Source organism: Vidua chalybeata, chromosome 5, assembly GCF_026979565.1.
Source record: "Vidua chalybeata isolate OUT-0048 chromosome 5, bVidCha1 merged haplotype, whole genome shotgun sequence".
In the NCBI taxonomy this organism is placed as follows: domain Eukaryota; kingdom Metazoa; phylum Chordata; class Aves; order Passeriformes; family Viduidae; genus Vidua; species Vidua chalybeata.
In genome coordinates, this window is record NC_071534.1 from 49,005,650 (window position 1) to 49,029,870 (window position 24,221).

A 24,221-nucleotide genomic window follows, 5' to 3' on the forward strand; every position below is an offset into this window, starting at 1 on the left:
TAGCAAAGAAACTTTTTGACTCCAAGTAAGACACTAACATCAAAAATGGATGATCAAAAGATGGATATATGTGAAAAATAAGTATTAAGAGAAATCTGGTTTAGTGTGTGTTCCTTACCTATCTGACCCTTAGAAAATACCCTTGTGATTGAATCATCCTTATATACTTACTTCGCTGCTTGAATGAAATGCTGCTCTCAAATTTTCTTCTTGCTTATTTAAGTGCAAGTTTTTACTTTCTTTTTTCAGTGGTTTACAGACTTCATCATCTACTCCTTCATATTCCTCTTCTTCAGTATCTTCACTACCCACACATTCAAGTATGACAGAGGTTGGTCTTTCACTTGCAGGTCCCAAGTTTTTTTCTGCTAACCAAGAATTATTGCCACTTTCAAAGCCATCACTGAAGTTTGACCTTTTCTCCTTAACACCACAACTATCTAAGAGAGGCTGAGGAATCTCTTTTTTCCAGTCTGTTACTTCAGAGTTTGGAAAACAGGAGTCAGCATTTCTGTGAAATTTCTCCTCAATCATGCTTTTTCTGTTCCTGCTTTCTTGCACATCTTGCAGATTATTTAGATTTTGAAAGACAGCTTGTTTTGGTACTGACTTGCAAGATACTTCATTATTCATGATCTTTGGAGACACTGCTGTTTTATTGTCTTGAAACCTTTCACAAGACGCAGCTATGAAAGACACAGGAGTATCAACAGATTCCTCTGCCTTTTCATTATGTTCTTTATTTATTTCATCATCATCACAGACATTGCCTGTTCCCCATTGAGCACCCCCTTCATGCTTTTCTTTACTGAAATACTCTAATTTCTGATTCATTTCCCCTTCAGGTTCTGTTTTCTCCTCTTCCAGTATTTCATTAGACTGAGTTTCTTCATCCTTCAGCTCTTCTTCCTCCTTTTCATCTTCAGTAAAATCTTCATCATCATCCTCCTCCTCCTCTTCCTCCTCATAATCTTCATCACCATCTTCATTGTCATTTTCATCCTCTTCCTCCTCCTCTTCCTCCTCCAATTCTTCTTCATCCAGGTTGCTTGCAGCTGAGACATCTTGATTAAGCAATTCTTCACTGTCCCCTTTGTTCACATTTGCATCTGATGGGATTCTTTGTTTGAGACTTTTCTTTGGTGACTTAGGACTTTCAATTCTAGAACCATCACCATCATCTTAAAATACAAAAAAAAAAAAAAAGAAAAACGCATGTGAACAGAAAGAATTATGTAACTAGTAATAGGCATGTTATCAGATTAATGTACAAGAGAGGAGCCATTTGGGAACGTCCAGAAATTGAGAGGTGAGAGGTTAGGCAGGATGGAGGATGAACTTGATAAAGGAAAGGGGCTTAAGAGGATTAATATCTTCATTTTAATGACTTATTTTATTCTGAATTATCAAGTGCCATGTTTACAAAACACTACTTTTCTCATTTACTATTTAAACCCCCTTCCCCCAAACTAATCAAAAAACTTACTTAGCAAGTCTACTTTATGTATCAGTGAATCATGCAACCTTTTGCAAATTAACTTACTATTTTTCCTGAACTGCTGTGAAGCATTCATTAACAGCGTCAGGTTTGGTTTCTGCAGCTTCTGTAAATAAAGATTTAAGTTTTTTTTTTTAACATTAACAACAACAAATCCTTTGTTCACATCAAATCTTGAACAGTAAATATAATCAGACTGTCCTTATGGCAGTGCTGGCTCCATCCTATACTTCTAACTACACAAACAGTCCTCTCATATCAAGTTCAGTAAGTATTTCACACTGTGCAGGCACCCTTTTGCAAATTGTTTTGAAAAATGTTTATGTACATAACCATTCTAAAAATCTGTTTCTAATATTTGTAATACTTAAGTAAAATTCAATTATATTTAAAAGTGCATTTTCAGGATGCTTACTTGCAAATGTGCACAAGGTAAGTAACTATTAAGATCTCCACAATTAATACGTAAATTTATTCCCTACAAGTACACTTAAAAATACCCCTAAATTTCAAAATCATGGCAGAAAAATGTATAATTTCTATTTAAATCAATGCAAGAAAATAAAATCTAGTTAGAACTAAACATGCTTGCATCTCCAGCATTACAGAGTGGGTTGAACTACCACACTCAGGTTCTACATCACAGCACAATGCCAATGCAACAGAGTTGATGCTCCGGACATCACTCAGAAGTTCATAATTCTACAGATCATTAGTAAAAACAGTAAGCATGAGAGCTTGTATCTAACAAAAAGAGCATTTAAAAAAAAAACAAGGAAAAACATGCAGTGTGAGATCACATGCAAGTACTGAATGTCATCTTATAGAAGAAAACAGATGACCCATTTGAGTAACTCATCTGTTCATTGAGCACTCTTGAGGAACCTGCTGAGGAAAGGAGAACTAGGTGATGAGGATTTTTGTAGATCTTGATAGAGAAATGTCCTTTATCACTTAGGAATCTATCCCCAAATTTACAGAAAACAGTAACAATGATTGGACAAGAACAGTATAGGTTATAATATATAACTTGGAAGTTTTTCAAGTCTGCAAACCTGATTCATATAAACAAGAAAAAATATAAAACTATGTGGTTATCTTGTCACCTACTGCTTTTGGGCTTCAAATTACAAATCTGCTGCATACTCTGTCACAGCTACAGTTCCTTTAGGAAAATCTCATAGCAGAAGGAAGGCTGGCAGGCTAGAGATTACTTTAAAGAGAAAACAATATTGGCTGGAGCTGCAGCTTCTTTCAGTTCCAAAGAAAATTTGCCTTCAAACCCCTTATTTTTACAGGCTATTTTTCCTGTAAATGTACCATACCTTGGGGGTAAAATCAAGTTCCTCTTCCTCAGAGGTATGCCAACTGTCATCACTCTCCTCTTTCTCAGAGCTTCTTTAAAAGCAAAGCAAAATGAGTACTGTGTCTCTCAAGTAATTCCTCAGGTAAGTATTATTATTTTTACAGCCTCACCTTATTGAGTCTCCTTGGGAGAAGTCATCTATTGCTGTTCAAACATTAATCAACATATTGAAATTAAATTTAGCATGCTAAAAATTAACCATTTAAGAATTAAACATTTTACATGGGCAACTCTACACATCATTATAGAATAATTACAGAATAGTAAACTCAGTACAAGGTGGCATAAATGACTGCATTTCCAAAACAAAACTGCATCTTCAAACAACACTGAATTAAAAAAAAAAAAAAAAAAAAAGGCCAGATCTATATCTCTTCTGGAGTCTTATATCTAGAAGTTTAAAAAACACAGAAACACACCTAAACTAAAACAAACAAACAAACAAGTGTAGCATTAATATCCTATATTAGTAAACAATTAACAAAATAGTGGTGGTTTAGCAAGACATTAAGAACTTCCGAAGTACTCATCTTACACACAAGTACACAGCACATGTAGAGATTTATTATTTTATGCAGCATTATGTATAACATTATGCTAGGTATTACACTATCTGCTGCTCTACCCAGTTACAGATTGTTTTGCAAAGGTAATGAAAATCAAAAAGCATAATCAAGCTCTAAAGCTGAAGTACAAGAATCACCAACACTTCTGTAAACTGCATCAAAAAGGGAATACAGCAGACAAAAGTGGCAAACCCAGGGCACTCTATAGCACACTCCAAGCTTTCACTGGTGTTACAAACATGACTTGCACATAGGATAATAGGATATATCAGGTCAGAAGGAACCTCAGGAATTCTCTTAGCCAGCCTTCTCAAAGTGGGCTCAGTTATAAGGTCAGATAAGGTTGTTCAGGGCTTTATCCAGTCTGGTCTTACACGCTTCCAAGGAGGGAGACTGTACAACCGCTCTGTTTTACTGTTCCCACATCCAATTAAAAACTATGTTGTTGCCATTTATGCCCCTTATATCTCGGCCTCCTGTCAATGTACCACTGGGAAGCACCTGGCTTTGTCTTCTCACATATACTAGAAGCTGCTGCTAGGTCCCCTGCAAATTCACTTCTCTAGGCTCAAAAATTCCAATTTCCTCAACCTGTCCTCAAAGGGCAAATATCTCTGTCCCTGACGAATCTGATGGCTTTCCACTGAACTTGCTCACTGTTGAAAGACAAATCTCTCTTGCACTGGAGGCTCAAATTACACCCGGAGCACTGGACATAATCCAGAGAGTGCCAAGTAGAGGTGGATAATCACTTTCCTCAATCTCTTGGCTATGCTGCTCTTAATACAACTCAGGACACTGTTGCCAGGGCACCCTGCTGCTGGCTCATTCTCAGCTCACTCTGCCAAGACCCATCAGGCTTTCTCAGCAAGGCACCTCTCCTGCCAGGAAGTGCCAGCATGCTTTGTAGCAAGGGATTGTTCTTTTCCATGTGCAGATTTTGCATTTGCCCTGGCTGAATTTTGCTAGACAGCCTAAGAGTTCATTTACACAGTCTCTCAGAGTAATTGCCTCTGAATGACAGCACTATGGTGAAGGGCATCTACTGATTCTCCCAACTTATGGCTATTTGCAATAAACTTGTTGAGAGTGCATTCTAGCACATCACTGATCCACTAAAGAAAGCTTACCTCTAGGAATCCAGCTTCAAGAGTGCTACAACTTTCAACTATCAACAGCTAAGATTAAATAAAAGGGCTCTTCTTTCAATTCCCAAACAGAAGAGGAAAACAAACACAACTTCCACACAGTAGCTATTTCAGCATTCCTCAAGTTCTTGATAACTAATTCTTGTCAACTATCATAATAACCAATCCAAGGACTTTGGCAGAATCATTAAAGGGAAAAGAAAACAAAGGCATATCATGCCTGGAGACATCTCCTCCACTAGCATTAAACACAAAAGAGCATGGAAATTTTGTCTGTTTTAAAGACAGGGTACATGTGGAAATTTTGATGAGTACATCTCCTGATCTGTACTGTGCTTTTGGACAATGAAATACAGCATGCACGTCATGTAGAGAAAACCTAGAAGCTGAATCAAGGACAAGCTAACAGTTAAAATACCAACACGGTCTCTAATTTTTACTGTTTCCTATTGCAAATACACAATATTTAAATAATATTAATTAGTTGTACATACCACAGTTTCCTGTTAACTCAATCAGTACCAGCAGTCTAACCTACCTGCTGATTTCCCAAGCTGAATAAAAATGTCTCCACCAGTGTGGAGCAGTCAGTTATCACTCCTGATGGGTGACTTCAGTTATATTTTCAATTAGTATAGTTATAAGCAATCAAAAGGGCTGAGTAAGTTTTGTGGAATTTTGTTTCCAATGAATAGATTAACTCAGTTGGGTAGAGCATGGTGCTAATAATGCCAAGTTTGTGGGTTGAATCCCTGTATGGGCCAGTCACTTAAGAGCTGGACTTGATGATCTTTGGAGGTCCCTTCTAACTCTAAATATTCTCTCATTCTGTGAACAGTGACTTTAAGCATTGATCCAGAACGGGTCACATTGTCCTTTAGAAGGCAAGAGAGAAAGTTCATGAGCTGCCTCTCAGACAGAACTCTGATTACAGCAGAAATGGGGTCTAGAAAAGCAGTCTCTGGAGATTGCTTGTTTCTACTTTAATTAAAGCCCATTTCCATTTCAGAGTAACAGAAGGGCTTATTAAAAATTATTTACTATCACCAATGACACAAAGCAAACACTAAATTCAATAATAAAGAACCAAGGCAAAACATGCAAACAAACAATAAAACCACAAAACCTACTCTCAAAATAAAACTAGTAGTTCATATAACCAGTACCATCAAAATAGGGGCCTCCAGGATAATAAACATCACAGATGTGTTGATATTTGTATACTGTACAACAGGTTTCATATTTTAAATGCTACTGTATAAAATACCTTTCCTTGATTTTCCTGTTCTTGATGTCTGGTTAGGAGATTGCTGCATTCCTATATCCATTTAGGAAAAGGCATGGAAAGGACAGATGGAACAATGACATCAGAATAAACTGGAATTTCCAGAAACTTGGAAAACATAAGCAGTACATCAAAACAGCTACAGCAATGGGAGAACACATTGTGACTATCAGCCTGTTCTACAGTTAGAAGTGCTGGAAACAACCCAACCACAGTCTGAAGAACTCTGCTCTCAAGTGACAGTCTCAAACAGTAACTTAATGTACTTGCTCCATGTAAAACATCCATATTTCAGTATTTCGAAACACTGAAACATATTATCAGAAACATACTCTCCTGACAATTTTGTATTTCCCTCAACTTGACTACTTCTTGTCTAGCAGAGATGCAAATTGAATTCCTTCATGGTTGTAGAGTGTCTTACACATAGAGCACACAAAATTCCTTATTCTAAGCATCTCAAAAATCTGTATGTGTCAAGAATCAAACTTTGGAGACTATCCAGAAGTTTCAAATCTTGGGTCCCTGTACTCAGACCAGCATAAAACTTTGAGACATTATGTTAGTTACACACTCATCTTAAGTTACAGTTTTAGCATGTTTGTTATTCCTCGCTAAAAAAGGAACCCAGTAACTTGTTGCCTTAAACCAGCTCATCTTAAAAGTTGTGTCAGTTGGTGCCGGATACAAACATAAGCCACTTCTACCTCTGTTTGAAGTCCTGCTTATATTCATTTGACCATGCTGAACCATTCACATACAAAAGTTATACTACCAGCCAGAACACAGTAACAACAAGAGGGCAGCATGTTCCCCCAGGACTATAGAGCAGGCCACAACTGGACTGAAATGGGTGCATTCACTGGTGTATCATGCATATGTGTTTGTGTGTGCACGTCTGTGTGTTGTCGAACACAAGTTCAGAATACAAATCACTATGCATCTGCTCTACCCATCCCACTTCGTAAACTTTTGTATTTTAAGGCTACAATTCATTCTGTTATTGCAGCTGACACCAAATTTCTTCACGATTTAACATTTGTCTCAGAGCAGAACAGAGACAACTTTCTGTTGATTTTACCACATGGAACAAATGTGGCAAAATTACTTGTATCAAAATAAGATATATTTAAAGAGTTAAGAAATGACCTCACCATGGTTTCTCATCCTTTCTGCATTTCTCAGTTTTCTGAAGGGATAATATAGGACAGCTTTTACTGACCTTGGGATATAGAAATCACTGAAGCACTTAATTCTTTTCAAAGAGCTTTATGATGGAAACCCAACAGTTTCCATAGGGACCCAGGAATACAAAAGGAACAATATCTCACAGAGTAAATATTCAAATAAACAAAATCAAACTTTTGAAGTAGGCTGAATTGCTCATTAGAGGAGAGTATTTTGAAAAATATTCAACAAGTGCAAAAGCAGCAAAAGGAATGAAGACAACACTGAAGATCCCAGAAAAACTGTATAGAAGAGCAACAAAAATGAAAATAATTCCAAAATGGGTTTCTCTGGTCTCCTGAGATCATTCCAACTTCTCCTCTAACAGAGGCTTCAATGTCTGTTACTGCAGCATATCAGAAGGACTCTCATGACACAGGACCTGTACTTTTTGTGTGCAAGCTAGAGACTGCAGAATTAATGCAGGTAAATATTCTCTTTATGTTACTAATCTCTCAGTAACAGTGTGCACTGTGTGGGCAAAAGCAACATGTTCCTGATTAAACCACCTGTACCAAAATCTTTAAAAAAGAAAATATTCATGCAATCTGTCAAGAAACTTTCTACATCTCTGACTAGGTCAAATCAAGTGTTCCTAAGTCAAGGCAACAAAGTCTGACTCTAAATTCCTGTATCTAGGAAAAGTCAGTGAGGAAAAACATCCCATATTTTGCTCATTTTTCTTGACATATTTAAAAATGGAATAAAGAATTGTATTTAAAGGAATAATGAATTGTGTTTGAGCAGTGTCTTCTGCCCATTTGCCACATAGTTACAAAGTAACACCCTTAAAAATTCAGAAAGAATAAAATCTACCACTTGTAGGACTTGAAATGTAAAGTATAAAACACACTATTTATACTAAGGTATTAATTTTCTAAGATTCCTCTAGGACTCTGAGCTCACAATTATAGACCAAATTTTTAAAACTCACTGAAGGAGTTAATTTTTTGGTCACAAGGCAATTTAATTTTTTTTCTGGATCACAAGGTAATAATTATTTTCTAAAAAAAATTCATTAAAGTGGAAGAAAAGCATTATTTTTATTGTAAATCAAACTACACTCTAGCCAATACAGCATTCACAGACACTGCAATGTTACTGCCAACAAAGTGACTGTTCATTATAATATTTGCTAAGTATGTCTCTACAGCACCTACATGGAAACAGTTATAACTGATTTTGAGAAACAGGATGTGCAAAAAGGACCTCTGTGCAGATGGAACTATTAACAACAAAATGAAGACACAAACTCCATGAAAATCAACATGACACATACCTTTCTGTTCATTTCTCTGCTGCTTCCCAAGTACAGAAAGAGGAACAACTACTCAGGTGGAACCCACTGCTTTTGTAATTGGATTTTCATAATCTGAGTTGCCATCTCTAGGTAGAAGTACACACTTGAAAAGTAAACACTTCTGCCTAGTGCCTTCCCTATCCTCCTCTCTCTCCCAAGGAAAACCCAAATAAGTGGACAGTCTGACAGACAGAAAGTAACAACCCTAAGAAGTGAACACAGAATACAAATCAAATGCTTTCACAGCCTGACAAGCAGCACTTCCAACTATCATCAAATAACCACATTCACAAAGCTTGTGCTACTCCATCTGATGCCTCCACTAAAGCCAATGGTGAACACTGTAAGTGCTAACAACACAAACCCACTAAGAAAAAGCCACACTGATTCTCCTCGTGAGCTACTCCATGGTGAAGGGTCTTACCTCCTCTGTCCACAGCAGGTGCACCCAGTGTAAAGCCAGCAGCTGCTGCCCTGTGTGGAGTGCCAAGTGCTGTGATGCCTCGTACACCACCACCTGTAGAAGCTTCTCCTGTGTTTTCCCAGTCTGCATATTCTGCCAGTTGTTTGCTAAGACTGTACAGAAAAAGAGAGGAAATGCATTAGGTAAAAAATAATCCCATACCTGAACATACCATTTAATAGAAGAGTTAACAGCCACTTCTTATCCAACCTATTCTTATCCTATCTTTATCCTATCCATAGCCATATAGATTTATATACTCATATGCACTTACTGCATGACTATTACACACTTCAATATTCACTACAGTCATGTTCACTCTACAGTCATATTCAAACCTACAAAGGTATTAACTCCTGCTTGGTACTAGTCAAGTTTCACCTGTGGATAACTGTAGGATATATGTAAAGACATATTTTAGAGTTTATATTGAGGAAATGTGAGCTTAGCAGTAAAACTTGAAATCTAACAGAGAACTCTGGCTAAAAATTTTCCTCAACTTCCAAGTTAACACTAGACACTGGAACGATACATACCAGAAGACAGAAGGAAATGACCACAGGTTGTGCCAGGGAAGAGTAAATTGGATATTAGGAAAAATTACTTCAGTGAAAGGGTTGTCAGATGTTAGAAAAGACCGATCAGTGAAGCTGTTGAGTCACCAGCCCTGGAGGTATTTGAAAGATGTTGTAGCTTGGCACTTAGGGACATGGTTTAGTGGTGGGCTTGGCAGTGTTAGGTTGATTCTTAGAGGCCTTTTCCAATTTAAATGATTCTATGAAGACATAAGTGAGCACATCCTCAACACAAGTCTCAGCACACTATTAAACCTTGGTGCTGTTATCAAAAATCATCAAAAACCATATTGGTAACTGTCAACTTACTCAAATTATACAGTTTTAAATTTACCTAGAATATCCATGAATAACAGCATAATCCTCAGCTGTCCATCCGTTAGTGTCTTTATGGGAAACATCAGCACCATACCGAAGAAGAACCTTTATCACATTAAGCTCTCCACCAGAAGCAGCAGTCATAAGTGGGGTTCTGGAGGATCCAAGAAATATGATATGAAATGGATTGCTTTACAGTCACCATAAATATTTTTGTTTCTGTTTGCCCTCAAAAAAGTATACTCTCCATTACTTTAAAATGAACAAAAGAAAAAGCATTTTTCATTAAGATAACAATAAAATGGGAGAGGGTCTCAAAACAATTAAATGTTTAATCTTAAAACAAAGCTTCCATACAAACAACACTTAGAAATTCTACTACTATGCAGGAGATGGCTTTTCAATTTGAGGGAATGCCACTGAGCTAGTGGCAGGTTTCCTGCCAGAAAAAGGACATCACAGACAATAACATTTTGCAATCCTCAATGTGGAAAGCATTGAATGAGATATGACAGCAAGCCACTGAGGTATGACTATCTTTCACAAGTCACACAGAAGTAACTGCTTCCGTGTGGCTCCTTATTTGTATTTTTTCAAACCTCATTCCCATGCCTCTCTCAAGCCAAACTTAAGAATATTGAAAAAACTCATATAAATTTTGACAGCCCCTCACCTTTCACATTGATCTCGAGCATGCACGTTAGCTCCTTTTTTAAGGAGAAACTCCATTATTTCTTCATGATGTTCGGAGACAGCAAGAAAAAGAGGGGTACATCCCTCCTGAAAGGGCATATAAAGTTAAAAATCAAAGTTAAAACAAACAAACAAACAAAAAAATCTTTAAGAAAAATATGAATGCAATTTTTGCAAAGCACTTTATTAAAAAATATAAAAATTTACCTTATTTTGGGCATCAATATTGGCATCATGCTGGAGTAACAGCCCTGCTACAGTAGTATAACCAGACAGGACAGCCAGGTGAAGGGCAGTGTTGCCATCAGCGTCTGCCAGATTTGGGTCAGCACCATGTTCTAGCAGAATAGCCGCACATTTTTCTTGCTGGCACTGTACTGCCTGGAAACAAAACACAAAAAACTTCCAGCATTTACAGTTTCGCTTTGTTGCAATTCCTCCATCTTCCCAATAGAGGAAGAATAGAGGGAATTAAGAGTACCTTCAAAGATAGGCTAACATATGTCCATTCCACAACAATCACAATATGCATGATTTTACAAAGGTCTACATAAAGAATACTGAAAAATACATAATTTAGTTCAAAATCAGTAAGTCTCACTTGCAAGAACATACCATAGTCCACGTACTGTGGTAAGCACATTTCTCTCTTTCTTAAGATTTTTTATTGAAGTGTACAGAGAGAAATGAAAGAGAAAACAATTTCTATTTCTGCTCCATGTTTTTCTCTTGTAAAATGTGTTTAGAGAATTGTTTACCTAGAGTAAGCTCTTAGTTAAATCATAGTAGATTGTTTAGACCTGAGAACCAATCAGATCCACCAGTGTCTAAGCTCTAAAGAACAGGGTCACGAGTTGTAAATTAGTTAGATATAATAGTTAGAAAAAGTAACATGTAATATTTAATATCCTCTTTTATATAACATATTAATGTATTATAACATAATTATAATAAAGCAATCATTTAGCCTTCTAAAATAGAGTTAAACATCATCATTCTTCCCATTAAGTTCACCAACATCAACAACAACGTACCTTCATCAGTGGTGATCTGTTATCACTGTCAAAAAGATTTAGCTTACACTTGTTTTCTACTAGAAACGTAACTACATCCACATGGCCGTTTGCACAAGCAAGATGCAGAGCTGTCCTAAAAATTAAATAAATTGAATTAGCACAGACAGGGATAATTTCAGGGTTTTTTTTGATAAACAGATATGACCACAAGTTTCACTTTGCAAATCTCAAGCTTAAGAACCCACTCCATTACCAGCAGCTGCACACCAAATGCTTGGGACTTCCTAGCAAAAACCCTCCACAGCATCTGCTTAGTAAGGGGACATTTCCTTCACTGTAGAACAGAATCTGCAGAGATTCCTATGCCCAGGTGTTGGGTATTGTTCTCTGTAGTGTGGGACTACACATGTGGCACAGCAAGAGAAACCAAAGCTAGGGAATCTGAGGACTATGGCAAGTCAACTTCTAAATTTTTCTTTGATTGTTCATGGCCCAGAAGTGTATTGGAGATGTTAGAGATGGGTTGAATTGCAAGAATATTAGAGCTTCCCCTCACTTTGAGAATTTTTCCTTTTTCTCCAGCGTTTTCACTAATGAAGCAAAACCAACACATTTGCACCAAAGTGCCTCTAACAACATGTAGCAAACCAGAGAGCAGAACACTCTGATTCTGACTACAGGAAAGTAGTTTTTTACTTTCCTGTAATGTTTAACTATCACAGTCATAAAAAGCCTACTACAGATTAAGTCCACTCCAAGGAGGCAATACTGTGCTTCCACAATACATTACCAGCACAGAAAAACTGAATTTTTTTCTTCAATTTAAAGCCCTGCCAGACGGAAAAGCAGTCCTTCAAACCACAACATCTTAGGTCTGATGTCAATTAACCAGTCTACTTGAACACAAAGACACAATCACTGAGGAAGTCCTTACATATGTTTTATCCTACAAATCCAGTAGGTGTTTTTAGGGCAATAAAACTAGATGAGCTTTATTGCTGCCGGAAGTCCAGCCTTCTGGACAGCCAGTCTAGATGGCTGAGCTACTCTGCTAAAACCAGCCCCCTCTTCAGAACATCACAAAGGATTTGACTCTGAGCCTTTTCAAAAAAGGTGATTCCCTTTTGCTTATGATAGATCTCTAGGAACTATGCTGTAGCCCAGGGCTTCTCCTTAAGGTAGGACTGTTAAGTACTTGCTGTGCTTGACTCAAACCCCCACACAACACCTGCCAGAAAGCAACAGCTTCTCCTGCAAGTCACTAACCAGCTATTCCAGTCCAAGGTACTGTTCAGCTATACCGAAGCCTCAGAGAAAAAATTAACTGCAACCTAAACCCACACTGTGGCTTAGGCTGCCACATCACACTCACAAAAGACAACTACGCGTGCATTATCAATAAACAACATGTTTATTTTGCGTTATAAATCCTTCCTAACTGCAATGCCCACCTTTAAGTTGCTCCCATCTGAGGCAGTGCATCCTTCGGGCTCAACTACTGAACCTGCACGCTGAGCCCTCAGAGGTGCGTAGAGACGGGCGCGATTACATTCAGACTTCAAACCCTGGCTAGAGAATGGCTACAAGGCTCCTCTTGCAACTCCCCTTTGCCAGGCTAAGAGCTCGCTTCCACCCCTGCGCAAGGACACAGGAGTCCGGGAATGAGGGCACTGAGGAGGCCGGGTCAAAAACGGTAAGGCGACAGTTGGCCGAATTCAAAGGGTTTTCGGCAGCCCAAGCCCGCTTCCCAAAGCCAGCCAAGGGCTGCGCTGGGCTGCGGCGCCCGCACTCCCACTCCTCACAGCGACGCTGCCGCTCCGCTCCTGCGCCGGGGAGCTCCCGGGGGCTGCTACAGCTGCACCTGGGGCTCCCGAGACCGCCCGGCGGCTCCCGCCCTTACCGCTCCGCCTTGTCCCGCCCGTCGATGCTGTATTTCCTCAGTCCCTGCCGCACCTGGGCTAGGTCTCCGCTGGCGGCCGCGCGGTGCAGCTTGCCCAGGTCCTTCTGCCGAAGCTCGTAGGCACCGGCGGGACAGGGAAGGGAGGCGCTGCCGGGTGGCGGCTGCCCCTTCCTCTTCCTCCCGAACCCGAAGATCCTCTTCATCCCGCAGCAGGGACGCAGGCACAGTCCCGTCTAAGAAGAGCGATAGCAGGGAGCGACGGCGGGGAGCACCAACGGCGAGCACCAACGGGCTGTATCGTGCCTCAAACGGGGACGGGGGAGGGAACCTCCCGGCAGCGAGCTCGACTCGATGCGGCTCCCGCGGCGGGAGCCCCAGGGCAGACCCCCCGCGCCGGGCAGCCCCGTTCCACCGCCCCGCGCACGGCGAGCTCTGCGCAGGCGCGGGCGGGCCCGCGCAGGCGCGGCCGCGGGAGGCGGGGAGTTAGGGACGGAATAGTTCTCGGATGGAATTAATGTCCCGGGGCAGTTAGTGCTGCGTGGGTGCCGCTAACAGGCTTGGGTGAATGTGTGACGAGAACAGACAGCAAGGATTAATACAAGAGGAAGGGGGATGGAGCGGAGCTTCAGACATCATCTACTTACGTGCCTGACCAGATGCTGAGGAATACGTCGGGTCCAGGTAGCTGGGATCGCAAGCTGCCGATTGAGATGCAGGTTTAGCTTTGGGTGGGAGCCCGAGACAAGAGGCCGTGAACTGCAAACCTTCGGGATATCCAAGGGCGCGAAGACAGGTGACGCTAGCCAGGTGAACAGACTCTGGGAGACACAGCAGGAGCCGGGAATTGCCGACTTTTTGGGTAACAAAGGAGATTAAGACCGGTGACGCCAGCGAAGTCGTTGAACATGGAGAATGGGACGAGAGCCGAAGACTCGGGCAGAAGAGCGAGACTGTCTCGGGGGCGACTGTGAGGCTGTAGAAGCCCAGAGGCTTCTTAGGGGCACCAGCTCGAGATGTTTCTGTGTTACTGCCCAGGAATAAATTGCTTTATGGAACGAGATGTCTGAGACTCTGCTATGGGAAACCGGGGTCGAACCGGTAAGGAAACCTGGTCTGACCGTGTGAGAGTCGGTGTGTGGGGAGGCGTGTCAAGCGAGGCACCCTCACCTCACTGCAGCCGCCCGCCGTGCAGCGGCTGCGCTTCCAGCAGTGGAAGCCTTTGGCCCTGTGACACCTTTGGGGTATGTGACTGTCAGAGTTTTGTGAATGGTCACACCGGGAAGTTTCCCTAACACCCATGACAGACTCAGAAAGTTACCTTCTGGTAAATGGGGCTAAGTTGGCACTGACACAAACATGCATGTGAACGGCCTGTATGAAAATGTACTACAGAAAGCAAAATATTTGGTAAGTTTGGAATAATTATTGATATTGTACTGCTACACTGATGCCACTGGGTAGTTCAGATACCATATAATTTGGGGGTGATGCCATGGTACAGTATACCCTAGGGTATTTGGCTAATGGAACACCTTGCCAGAACACTTCTTCCTGTCTTTATAAACTACTTTTTGCATATGAATTTCTGAAAAACAGATGGCAAACAAAACCGAATTCAAACAGAGGAATGCATTTCACTATGATGAGCAGTAAAAATATTTATTGCAACTGGACAGGAATATAGTACCACTTTTTAGGGAGGTGATTCAGCCCTTTGAAATATTTTCCTTTCCTTCATCACTAAGAATTGTACATATATTACAGTTTTTATTTTCCTTTCCAGAATTAATCTTCACAGCTTTATCAAATGTGCTTCTGGCAGTATTCTTTTATACTGAGGTGACTGTTGTACAGATACTTTCTGTAGTTGATTCTGAGTGTATTAGCAGTGTTCTGTTTTTTCAGACCTGATGTCTAGAAAGAAGAGACAAAATAAGAATAACAATAATTTAAAAAGGATGGAAAAATACTGTTTTGCTGAAACCACAGCTAAGTAGATTCAGGTTGCAGAACCTAAATTTCTATGAGTATTAGGCAATAACTTTTAGTAACCATTTTGAGAGTGTCTCTGTAGTCAGTCTGACCATTTAATGGAAAAATGGAGAGCAAAGTGCATTTTTTAACTGGATATATTTGTTTTCTTCCAGCCATCTTAGAAGAAAAGCAAGTTTTTATTTACAAGATGGCAACATGGGATAAACATGAGTCATCTCTATGCTCTTCAGGAGGAAGTATTTAATCTCAACTTTTCAAATGGACACATGCTCAGCCACAAAGTTTTGTTTTTACAGGTTACTTCCCAACTAAGACCAGGAGAGCCTAATTCTATGTCAAATATTTCTGAATGTTATCAATAAAAACCCCTGTGATTGCAATGTCAGTTTCAGTTGGTGACTTTGGTAGCTGAATGTGCTAAAATTTGGTTTCATGCTTTTGAAGATAAGGGGATGCTGATGGGGTCATAGAGTCACATGGGTACAACAGGAACTATTCATTCCTTACTAGCCAAGAAAGATGCAAAAGAAATAGCTAGTCTCTGTCACTGAAGCAACTGTCAGCTGTTTTATCAATACTACTTCTTTAATTGTCTTGGCTCAGGGTGCTGTTGAAGATCTCAAAATGTATGTTTTTAGTTTTGATCCATTTCTATTTTAAATTTCATTTTTATAGTTCCTTTTTGGATTTAGGTTTGGGGTTTTTTTTAAATTTTGGTATTTCCTATTCTGTTGCTTTTCCTGTTCAGTGTTCTCTATGCTTATCTGTAGTTTTCTCAGTATCATCTAATAGCAGCTATTTCTTTTCCTGTCTGCGTGAAATGTTTCATTCCTTTTCCTGAATTCTTGTTTCATTACAAGACTTATGTACCACAGGAAAATTTCCAAATAGGGCTTAAGTGTGACTTAAGTGTTGCATAAGCACTGGTATTTGGATTAGTCTGTTATAGGTACACCTTTCCTTCAACATGATTCACTGTAGCTGGATAATTTAGCTCTCAATCTTTGTACAGCTGAAGTATGAAATGGCAGTCTGAAATTCCCCCTTGCCTGTATTGCTAATTCCCCTATTAGACACCTGGTGTTTTTTGTCTACCAGGAAGGAAGTGTCAGTAAAGAGTAAAGAGTCAGTAAAGGAAGTGTCAGTAAAACGTAAAAAGTAATGATAACAATATGCTGCTGAGAATCTGGTTTAGTACACCTGCTTTGCAACTGCTGTATTTATAGAAGGAGTCGTACAGCTTAGAAAAGCTGCCTGGGAAGATTGCATGTCTCAGTAATACCGACTCAAGAGGCTTTGAAGGGATGGGGTATTTAGAACACATCCTGCAGACAGTGACTTCAGCAGCTTTTGCTGTAAGGGCAGAGCCACAGCTGTGGGAGTGCTTCTGGTGTGCCGCCTCTGGAGCCGTCCAGAGTCATTGGATAGCTGCTGAGTCAAGTGGGGACAGTTTTACTTGCTCCCAGTCCAGCCTGACACACCATATCCCATGCACATGGTAGGATTAACAGCTAGCTTTCCATTCAGAATGTAAAAGGGATTTCTTTTGGCTTCCTCTAAGTGATGAACAAGACATTTTATTTTCTTTTCACTACAGTAAAAGAGTTACTATATGAGATTGGTGCTAACACCACCAAGGTTATGGGTTCAATCCTTTTATGGGCCATTCACTTAAGAGTTGGACTTGATGATCCATCCTTGTGGGTCCTTTCCAACTCAGAATCTTCTGTGATACTATGATTCAGAAGCGGCTTACTCGTATATTCAGAACCACACAAATTCACTGGCTTACACTTTCTGGGCTACCAATATACAGCTATCATGGAAATGAACTCTGTGTTACTATGGAGTCAGGTAGGTTGCAATTGGATTTGTTACATTTGGTTCATTTCAGTTGAGAAAAATGCAAAATAAGACCTTTGTCTTCTTTCTCTTTAGTAAACTACTTGGAAATTATAAACCATAAGAAAGGGAGAAATGTCTGCTGACAATAGGACTACAGTGCATTGAGAACTTATTTCAATTCCCAAATGCTGTGGCTTAACCTCAGACCAAAACTGAGGTACCACACAGCTGCGTGATCACTACCCCCTGCATATACACCACCACCCCACCCCACCCCACCCCAGTGAGATGGGGAAGAGAATTAGAAAAAGTAACAAAAAAACCCTAACTTGTGGGTTCAGATAACACTTTAATAATTGATACAAACAAAAAGGTAAGAATTGTAATTTCTAAAAAAGGAAAAATTAACCCATAAGGAACAAGTGAGCCACAATACAGTTGCTTACCACCCACTGATTGATGCCCATTCCTGTCTAACTTGACCCAGTTTCCATGGTTTGGGTAAGTTGTCCTAGCTATGTCTCCTCACAGCTTTTTGTGCATTCCCTCACTGGTTGAGACATGAGACATTGAAAACTCCCTGACTTCTGGTAAGTACTGCTCAGCAACAGCCAAAACACCAGTGTGTTATTGTGCTGGTTTGGCCTGTGGTAGAGTTAATTTTCTTCACAGTGACTGGTATGGGACTGTGTTTTGCATTTGTTCTGAACACGATGATAGTGTAGAGGTGTTTTTGCTATTGAGCAGTGCTCTTGTGTCCCAAGAGTGCAGTTCTGGGCCACCTGCTCTGGGATAGCCACAAAATGTCAGGTCCTGAGAGCACAGTCCTGGACTGCTTACTCAGGTAGACGATATTTGGGATACACCTGGGCTAAACTGGGCAGAACAATGCCAAACAATCAAATAGAAAGGTTTATTCATGTCAGCAATGATGGCGGAACTAATCTTTCTTTCCAATCTTATTCATTCTGAAAATTGCTGAATGTTCAGAATCCAACTGCATTAAGGCTATACATCTGTACATTCTTCTTCAATGGAGAGTCTATCAGTGATTCCAGTAATGGCAGTGAAATAATTTGAGCTAAAATGCTTTGTAGGGTTAGACCTGTGTTTGGGTTTGGTGCATCCAGAGTGAGCTTAACACAGCAATTATTCTGAGTCTGCAGTGCAAGTATCAGCCCTACTCAGAGCTGTGCTTGAGTTCAGAAAATGTGTGAGAAACACTCTGATGGAGAGGTATGGGAGCCTTCATCCAGCAGTGAACAACTATACAAATAAGAGAGTAGGCAGAAAGTTAATGATGACATTATTCATTTTGTGGCCTGATGAAATGTTTTGTCGTGCTTAGAGTTTGTGCCAGCTGTCTTTTCAGATACTGATAAATTTGAGTTTGGAATAGGCTTAGACATGGTTTTCAACAGACACTGAGGGAGAGAACCATAATTGTTCCCAGAAAAGTCCCTTGAAAGCTTCAGTTGGTAAATGGTTTTTCTGTGACCCTCACATACTGATTATTAGCCTTTTTTTTGAGTTCAAGATAGTTTCAATTTCTTGAAAAAGACAGACTTTCTGAAATAATTATGCATACTTGTTTAAAATCAAACCAGCATCAGACAGAAAGAAATCAGTGCTAAATCAAAACACATATGCAAGTGATTTGCTTATACTGCATAGTCCTTGTTTAAACTGCTAAACAGCCAGATGTCACCAGCTTACATGGCATCACAGAGTTTCCTGCTGCTTCTTACGTCATTTGCCTTTACTTAGAGTTTACAGTTGCTCCTTAGCTCCTTCAATTATGTGAAGAACTCATGCAATGAACTGTTTAATTAAATTTGTTAGCCGCCAAAGGGCATTTGGGATTTACAACATATACAGTCGCTAATATAAGTGACTTTCACGTGGATCACCTGGAGAGGAGGTGGAACATTATTTTAATGCACTTTTTGCCAACTGTACTTTGGTGTATGTGTGGAGAGTGTTGTCCCACAGTTCTAATGCCTGCCTTCAAGAGTCTGAAGAGATGAGGACTGGTTAGGTGGATTTCCATAGATATCTACTTCCTAGCAAGACCTGGGAATGGTGTTTCTTCTCAACTTCTAGGTCTTGAACATATCTCTAAGCATGAAAATAACACTGGAAACATTTCCAACACATTAAGGGAAAGGAAGAGAAAGAATAAAGGGAACACTTCATTAAAACACAGAACATGAATAATGCAACATAATGAAGCTACTGTAAGAGGAAACATTTCTGACAGTTTTGTCAAGCTCAAGAATCCAGATCAGTCAATCTGCTAGTCAGAAAAAAATGAATGTGGTTCTTACTGTGAGTGCAAAAGAAGCCAGCTATGCAGAAAAAACCCAACAGATGAGTGCACTGTGCTTGACATACATTTAATAGAGTTTATATTCAGACTGCAATGAACAAGCTTTCACATCTGAACTAGGGAGAAGGGAAAACATAGATGCTCTATAAAAGCAAAAAATGTTCAGCGCCTTTCCACAGCATTTCATTCAAATCATTCATTCAAAGTAAAACCAGCAACTTCAAAGTGTCTCCAGGTTTAGGCCAATGTGAAGGCATCAGTAAGTTTGAATCAAAACCTAGCAGCATAAATAGCCAAAACATCTGCAATAGCACCCAAGGTTAAACAGTATGGGCTACAAACCTTGTCACATATCTGGCTGCAGAGAAGAGAGAGATTTTTGATTAAGGGTCTGAAGAAGAAAGAAAAACAGCCTTAAGTTCAAAGGTCTTCAGTGAGACACAAGAACATGGCCTACATGTAAGGAAAAAAGCTCACAACAGAAAGACCACTAAAATACAAGAAGGCATTTGGAAAATGAAACCAGAAAAGGAACAGAAGTTGAGAGAGCGTAGGGAGCTGACATTCCCTTTCTCACATTATGTAGGGAAACTGGTTTCATAAATCCACCAATTCACACTGGTTGCAGCTAGCAGAGTTCACTATTCTTTTCCATGTCAAGACACCCGCGTTCATTTGCAGCAGCTTTTGGCACAGCTGTTAGGATGGAAGCTTGACAGTTTGTAAATATAACAAGTGGCCTTGAGTCCCAAAATCTTCTTGAAATACTTGCAGCAGAGACATTCTCTGCCTAAGGCCCCATCTTCCAAATTCTGGTACACAGACCACTAACAGTACTTCCTATTTACGACTCAGAGAGGGAAGACCACGTTTTAAGAGTTTAAAATTTTTACAACCCTGGTGACCAAAAATTTTCAGCTGTACAACGTTCAGCTGTGCACTGTTCTGAGGATTACCCATTCCTTTGGCCTATTAGACAATATGGCATAGAACAATAAATGGATTCTAACTTCAGGCTAAAAGGGAGAACCTAGCAAATGGCTACTCTTCAGCAGGAGTCGAGAATGGTATTTCAAAATGCTTACCTTGGCCGCAAAGGCTGCAACCCTGTTTCTTGAGGATAATGTATTCTCAGCTGGGGTGAGGAAGCTTCCTCCTAGACTGAGACTTCTGCTCAGTCCCAAATTGTTGCCAAGATGTCCCAGTGCAGTTGAATTGACAGTGCCGCTCCAACCCTTTTGGGTATCTGTGATGATGCTTTTTGTATTCATTTTATTTACTACTGCATGAACTGAAATGCTTTTATTCCTAAAGAATGAAGGAGTCTTGGAAGTGTCAGAGGAAAACTGCTCCAGTGGACCTGCTCTGGAGCACAGCATGGCAGCACGGGGAGTTTTCTGAAGTGGCAGAGACCTCAAATGCAGCACTGAGAGAGGTGCCCAGCTCCTGCTGAGCGGGAAGCAGTGGATTCCTGAGGAATGGCAGCTCTGCCTCAGCATGGTAGGACCAGGAGGGATGGCAGCAGTTATATCCTGGTGAGCGCCATTCCAGGTGAACTACGCCATCAGACGTGCTCTGGAGTGGAGAATCATGCCGGGGTGCTTGGGATGTGCTCTTAAACCAGGAAGATCTCTACTGTAGAGCAGAGAGAGGAATCCCACGCTGTTGTATTGTGTTTGCTTTTACTATTGTTATTACCCGTGTTTTTAAGATGGTTTGTCCCTGTTGCTCCCCCATATCCCTTTGGTTCCTTCCTTGTCACTCTTCCCTTAGACTGCCCCTTGACTCAGCAGAACTGCTGAGTCATTCCCGTGTCCCCTCCCTGGTGCCTTGTCCATCACTCGGCAGCCCATTCCCACCACCTGGAAACTTCCATCAGGGGCGTCGAGTGATTGGATCAGGACCAGGGACCCCTCCCCTACCTTCCCCTAATAGATTGTCATCCCTATCTGTTTCCTCGAAAGTCACTCCCCGGTTTGACCCTATTGGCTGTTCTGCCCTTCCACTCCCCCCTTTATAAGTCGTTGCAGAGTGCCTCTCGGGGCTCTTGTTGGTCGGCTGGAGTTAGGTGCAGTTGGAGCTCCTGGAGCTATCAATAAAACCTGACATTTGCCCCTGAGGAGAGTCAGCCTCGTTCCTTAGTGGTTTCGCCGTCCCGTCGCTCCTCCGGAGGCACTCCTTGTAAGCCCTTCGGGGAACCCAGAGGGAGTGCCTTCTGCCATCGTCGTGTCGCCCGGCCAGGCCACTGGAGCGGTATCCGAGTGGACACGACGGCACCACGCCCCTGATCAGGAAGTAGTGAAACCCTGAAGAGAGGCAGCTGTACCTCAGCAGGGTGGGGTGGAAAGGCAGTAGGGACTGAGGAAGATCAAACCTCAGTGTAACCACCACTTCCTTAGGTCTCTCTTCTTCTGGCTCACAGGATACTCTTTTGCCCTTTTTTTGTGATGGACAGGAAAGCATCAAGCACCTCATGGTTTATTTCTGTAGGAACAGCCTTTCCATACCTCCACTTCAACCCTCTCCAACTCCTCTTGCAAGCACAGATTGTCTTCCTCCACATCAGCCTCATGGCTTGTAGTAATGGCAAGAGCAGTCCTAAAACATCTAAAATTTCATAGGAAACATGTCAAATTCAGCATAATTTTTTCCCTGCTTGCTACCAAGTCTACTCTTTCCCCCTTTCCTACATGTACAATGAAAGGACAGCCAAGTACATGGAAACTTGGAGAATTCAGCTTAGAAGGAACCTCAGGATGTCTCCAGTCCCACTGCCTCTGCAGTGAAGCCTTGACTACAGGGTAAGGCCGTGCTGTTTAATGCTCCTTCAACTACTCTTCAAAATCCCCCCATATGCAGCTGCATAAACACCTGGGGCAAGCTGTTCAATTGCCTGACCATCTACACGGCAAGATGTTTTCTCTTCATGTGTGGTTGGAATCCATCAATTGTTGAAATCCATCAAGTCCACTTGGACAAGTTGCTTCTCTTTCTCCCAATGCTCCCATTCATAGCACTTAGGTCCTTTGCTTAAAACCCCCTCTCCTGCAGAGCAACCTTGCTGCTGATATAATGGCAAGTTTCCCAGTGAGTCTGGGTCTGTGTGAGGAGAGTGCACCACAGACAACACATTCTGGCAGTGTTCAGCAGGCAAAGTACAAGACTACCGAAGGTCTAAGAGCAGCCAAGAGCAGACCTGCATTTACCAGTCACACTGGAAGAGCCACAGGGCAGAAGAGAATGGGCGAGGTCTAAGCAGCTGTGAAACAGCCCTGCAGAGAGTCGACGGCAAAGCAGCAGGCCCGCAGCATCCACTTCCAACAGTGCTCGAGCCAACCAGGCCGCTTCAAGCCACGAAAAACGCTAGAGTTCACTCTCCCAGCGGACAGGACAAAACTCGCTTTTCAAGCCATTAGCTTGAACGCGATCCTACACACGGCCTTAAGGGCGAGTGCTTCCACGTGGCATCTAAAGCTGCTGGGGGTGGGGGTGGTCGCACCATGCTGATACTCTCGTTTTGCCTTTTCCTGAAGAGAAGCTTGCTGAGGACTAGTGAAGCTTGGCTCAGAAAATGCTGCTGCAGCGCCTGCCAGAAGCAGCCAAGGTGTCCCATTAGTGGTCCACAGAACTGACCGCCTCCGCTGGTCTCGCGGGTCCATGCCGACTCTCTTGAAATACCAGCGCCACCGCCTCAGCCATGCCAGGTCGTGGCGGGCAGCCGCGCGGTGCAGCCTGCCCTGGACCTTGTCACTGAGCTCGGAGGCACCAGTGGCGGCGGCACAGGGCTGCCCACACGGGATACTGGATGGCCACTGCTGTCGCCTACTGCTGAACAGCCACCCGACTCTCTTCTGCAGGGCGTGCGACGACATGGACCTGCTGAGGGCGATCAGCAGCTGGAAGCACCCGGCGGGCTGGTTGGCCCCGGGTGTGGATGGAGATAAAGGACAGGACGAGGATGAGGGACAAGGCGAGGATGAAGGACAGGGAAGCGAAAAGGACCAGAACAGGCACTCGGCACAAGGCAGAAGAGGTAGCCCCGCGCAGTGGCGGCGGCCTGGATCCGCCGAGACGGCGCGGTGCTCTCAGCGTGGGACGTGCTGCTGCTCCCGGAGCGGGTTGGGCAGCTCTGAGCGCCCGCTCAGGGCACCAGCAGAACCTGCGGCGCCACAACGGCCGGTGGCACGCGCGGGGATTTACCGGGGGCGTCACAGAAGCCACAGCGCGGGCGGAGGAGACGCCGGGCAGGTGACGGCGGGGCCGTGCGGGTGGCCTCGGCGGGCGCCCCGGAAGGAGGCGGCCCGTGGCTTGTGAGGCGGCCAGCGGCTCGCCTCGGACTGCCCCGGGGCATGGAGGCAGCGGCAGGTGCTTGAGCAACTCTCGCCTCATCCGCTCTGGGCTCTTCCCTCAGCGTATGGCCCGGCCCGCGTGCCGCTGGGCTCACGTCCTCGAAATTAAGCTCAGGGCGGGGTCGGATCCTAGTCCGAGCGGGCAGGGTCTCCCGGAGCTCTCAATCATCTCGGAGATGATCGCTCCAAAGCTGCAGTGCCGGAGTTGCAGGACAATTCTCCAACTCTTCTGTCTTGTTCCTCTTGAAGACCAGACAGACCCTTTATCCCCCTACACCATCGTAACTGCTGGCACTTGTTGCTATGCCAGCTGCCAACGCTGATTTTGTGTTCCGCCGCTCCATCAGC

General features: G+C 42.3%; 2 protein-coding genes and 1 long non-coding RNA gene across 17 annotated transcripts in view; 1 reads left to right on the forward strand and 2 right to left on the reverse strand.

The window, feature by feature from the left end:
- ANKRD26 (ankyrin repeat domain containing 26) overlaps nt 1-13,565 on the reverse strand; it is a 49,880-nt gene extending 36,315 nt beyond the window's left edge. For 9 of the 11 annotated variants that reach the window (XR_008430837.1, XR_008430836.1, XR_008430838.1 and 6 more), the window contains exons 1-11: nt 13,356-13,565; nt 11,474-11,588; nt 10,647-10,820; nt 10,420-10,526; nt 9,763-9,900; nt 8,815-8,966; nt 5,846-5,896; nt 2,975-3,008; nt 2,824-2,896; nt 1,544-1,604; nt 172-1,181 (exon numbers count right to left, since the gene is read on the reverse strand). Coding sequence is in view for 8 of the 11 variants with exons in the window: in XM_053942214.1 (XP_053798189.1) it covers nt 172-1,181; nt 1,544-1,604; nt 2,824-2,896; nt 2,975-3,008; nt 5,846-5,896; nt 8,815-8,966; nt 9,763-9,900; nt 10,420-10,526; nt 10,647-10,820; nt 11,474-11,588; nt 13,356-13,558 (2,118 nt within the window). In the remaining 3 variants the exon portion in view is untranslated. The remainder of the gene's footprint in view (nt 1-171; nt 1,182-1,543; nt 1,605-2,823; nt 2,897-2,974; nt 3,009-5,845; nt 5,897-8,814; nt 8,967-9,762; nt 9,901-10,419; nt 10,527-10,646; nt 10,821-11,473; nt 11,589-13,355) is intronic. The other 2 variants (XM_053942215.1, XM_053942216.1) reach the window with 2 other exon arrangements.
- A 372-nt stretch (nt 13,566-13,937) lies between these two features.
- On the forward strand, nt 13,938-15,730 carry LOC128787781 (uncharacterized). Its single transcript, XR_008430841.1, has 2 exons — nt 13,938-14,762; nt 15,503-15,730. It is a non-coding gene; the product is annotated as an uncharacterized LOC128787781 (long non-coding RNA).
- Nucleotides 15,071-23,644, reverse strand: LOC128787779 (uncharacterized). 5 transcript variants are annotated; one of them, XM_053942221.1, is made up of 4 exons: nt 23,158-23,644; nt 22,032-22,131; nt 20,610-21,156; nt 15,071-15,269 (listed from the first exon to the last, which is right to left on the reverse strand). In XM_053942221.1, the coding sequence occupies exons 1-3, from the start codon at nt 23,394-23,396 to the stop codon at nt 20,860-20,862; spliced, it is 636 nt and encodes a 211-aa protein (XP_053798196.1). In that variant the 5' UTR covers nt 23,397-23,644; the 3' UTR covers nt 15,071-15,269; nt 20,610-20,859. The 5 variants fall into 5 exon arrangements, 4 of the variants coding, with proteins under 4 accessions (XP_053798196.1, XP_053798199.1, XP_053798198.1 ...); XM_053942224.1 differs by having other exon boundaries at nt 20,610-21,159; XM_053942223.1 differs by having other exon boundaries at nt 20,610-21,808.
- Between the last annotated feature and the right edge of the window lie 577 nt (nt 23,645-24,221).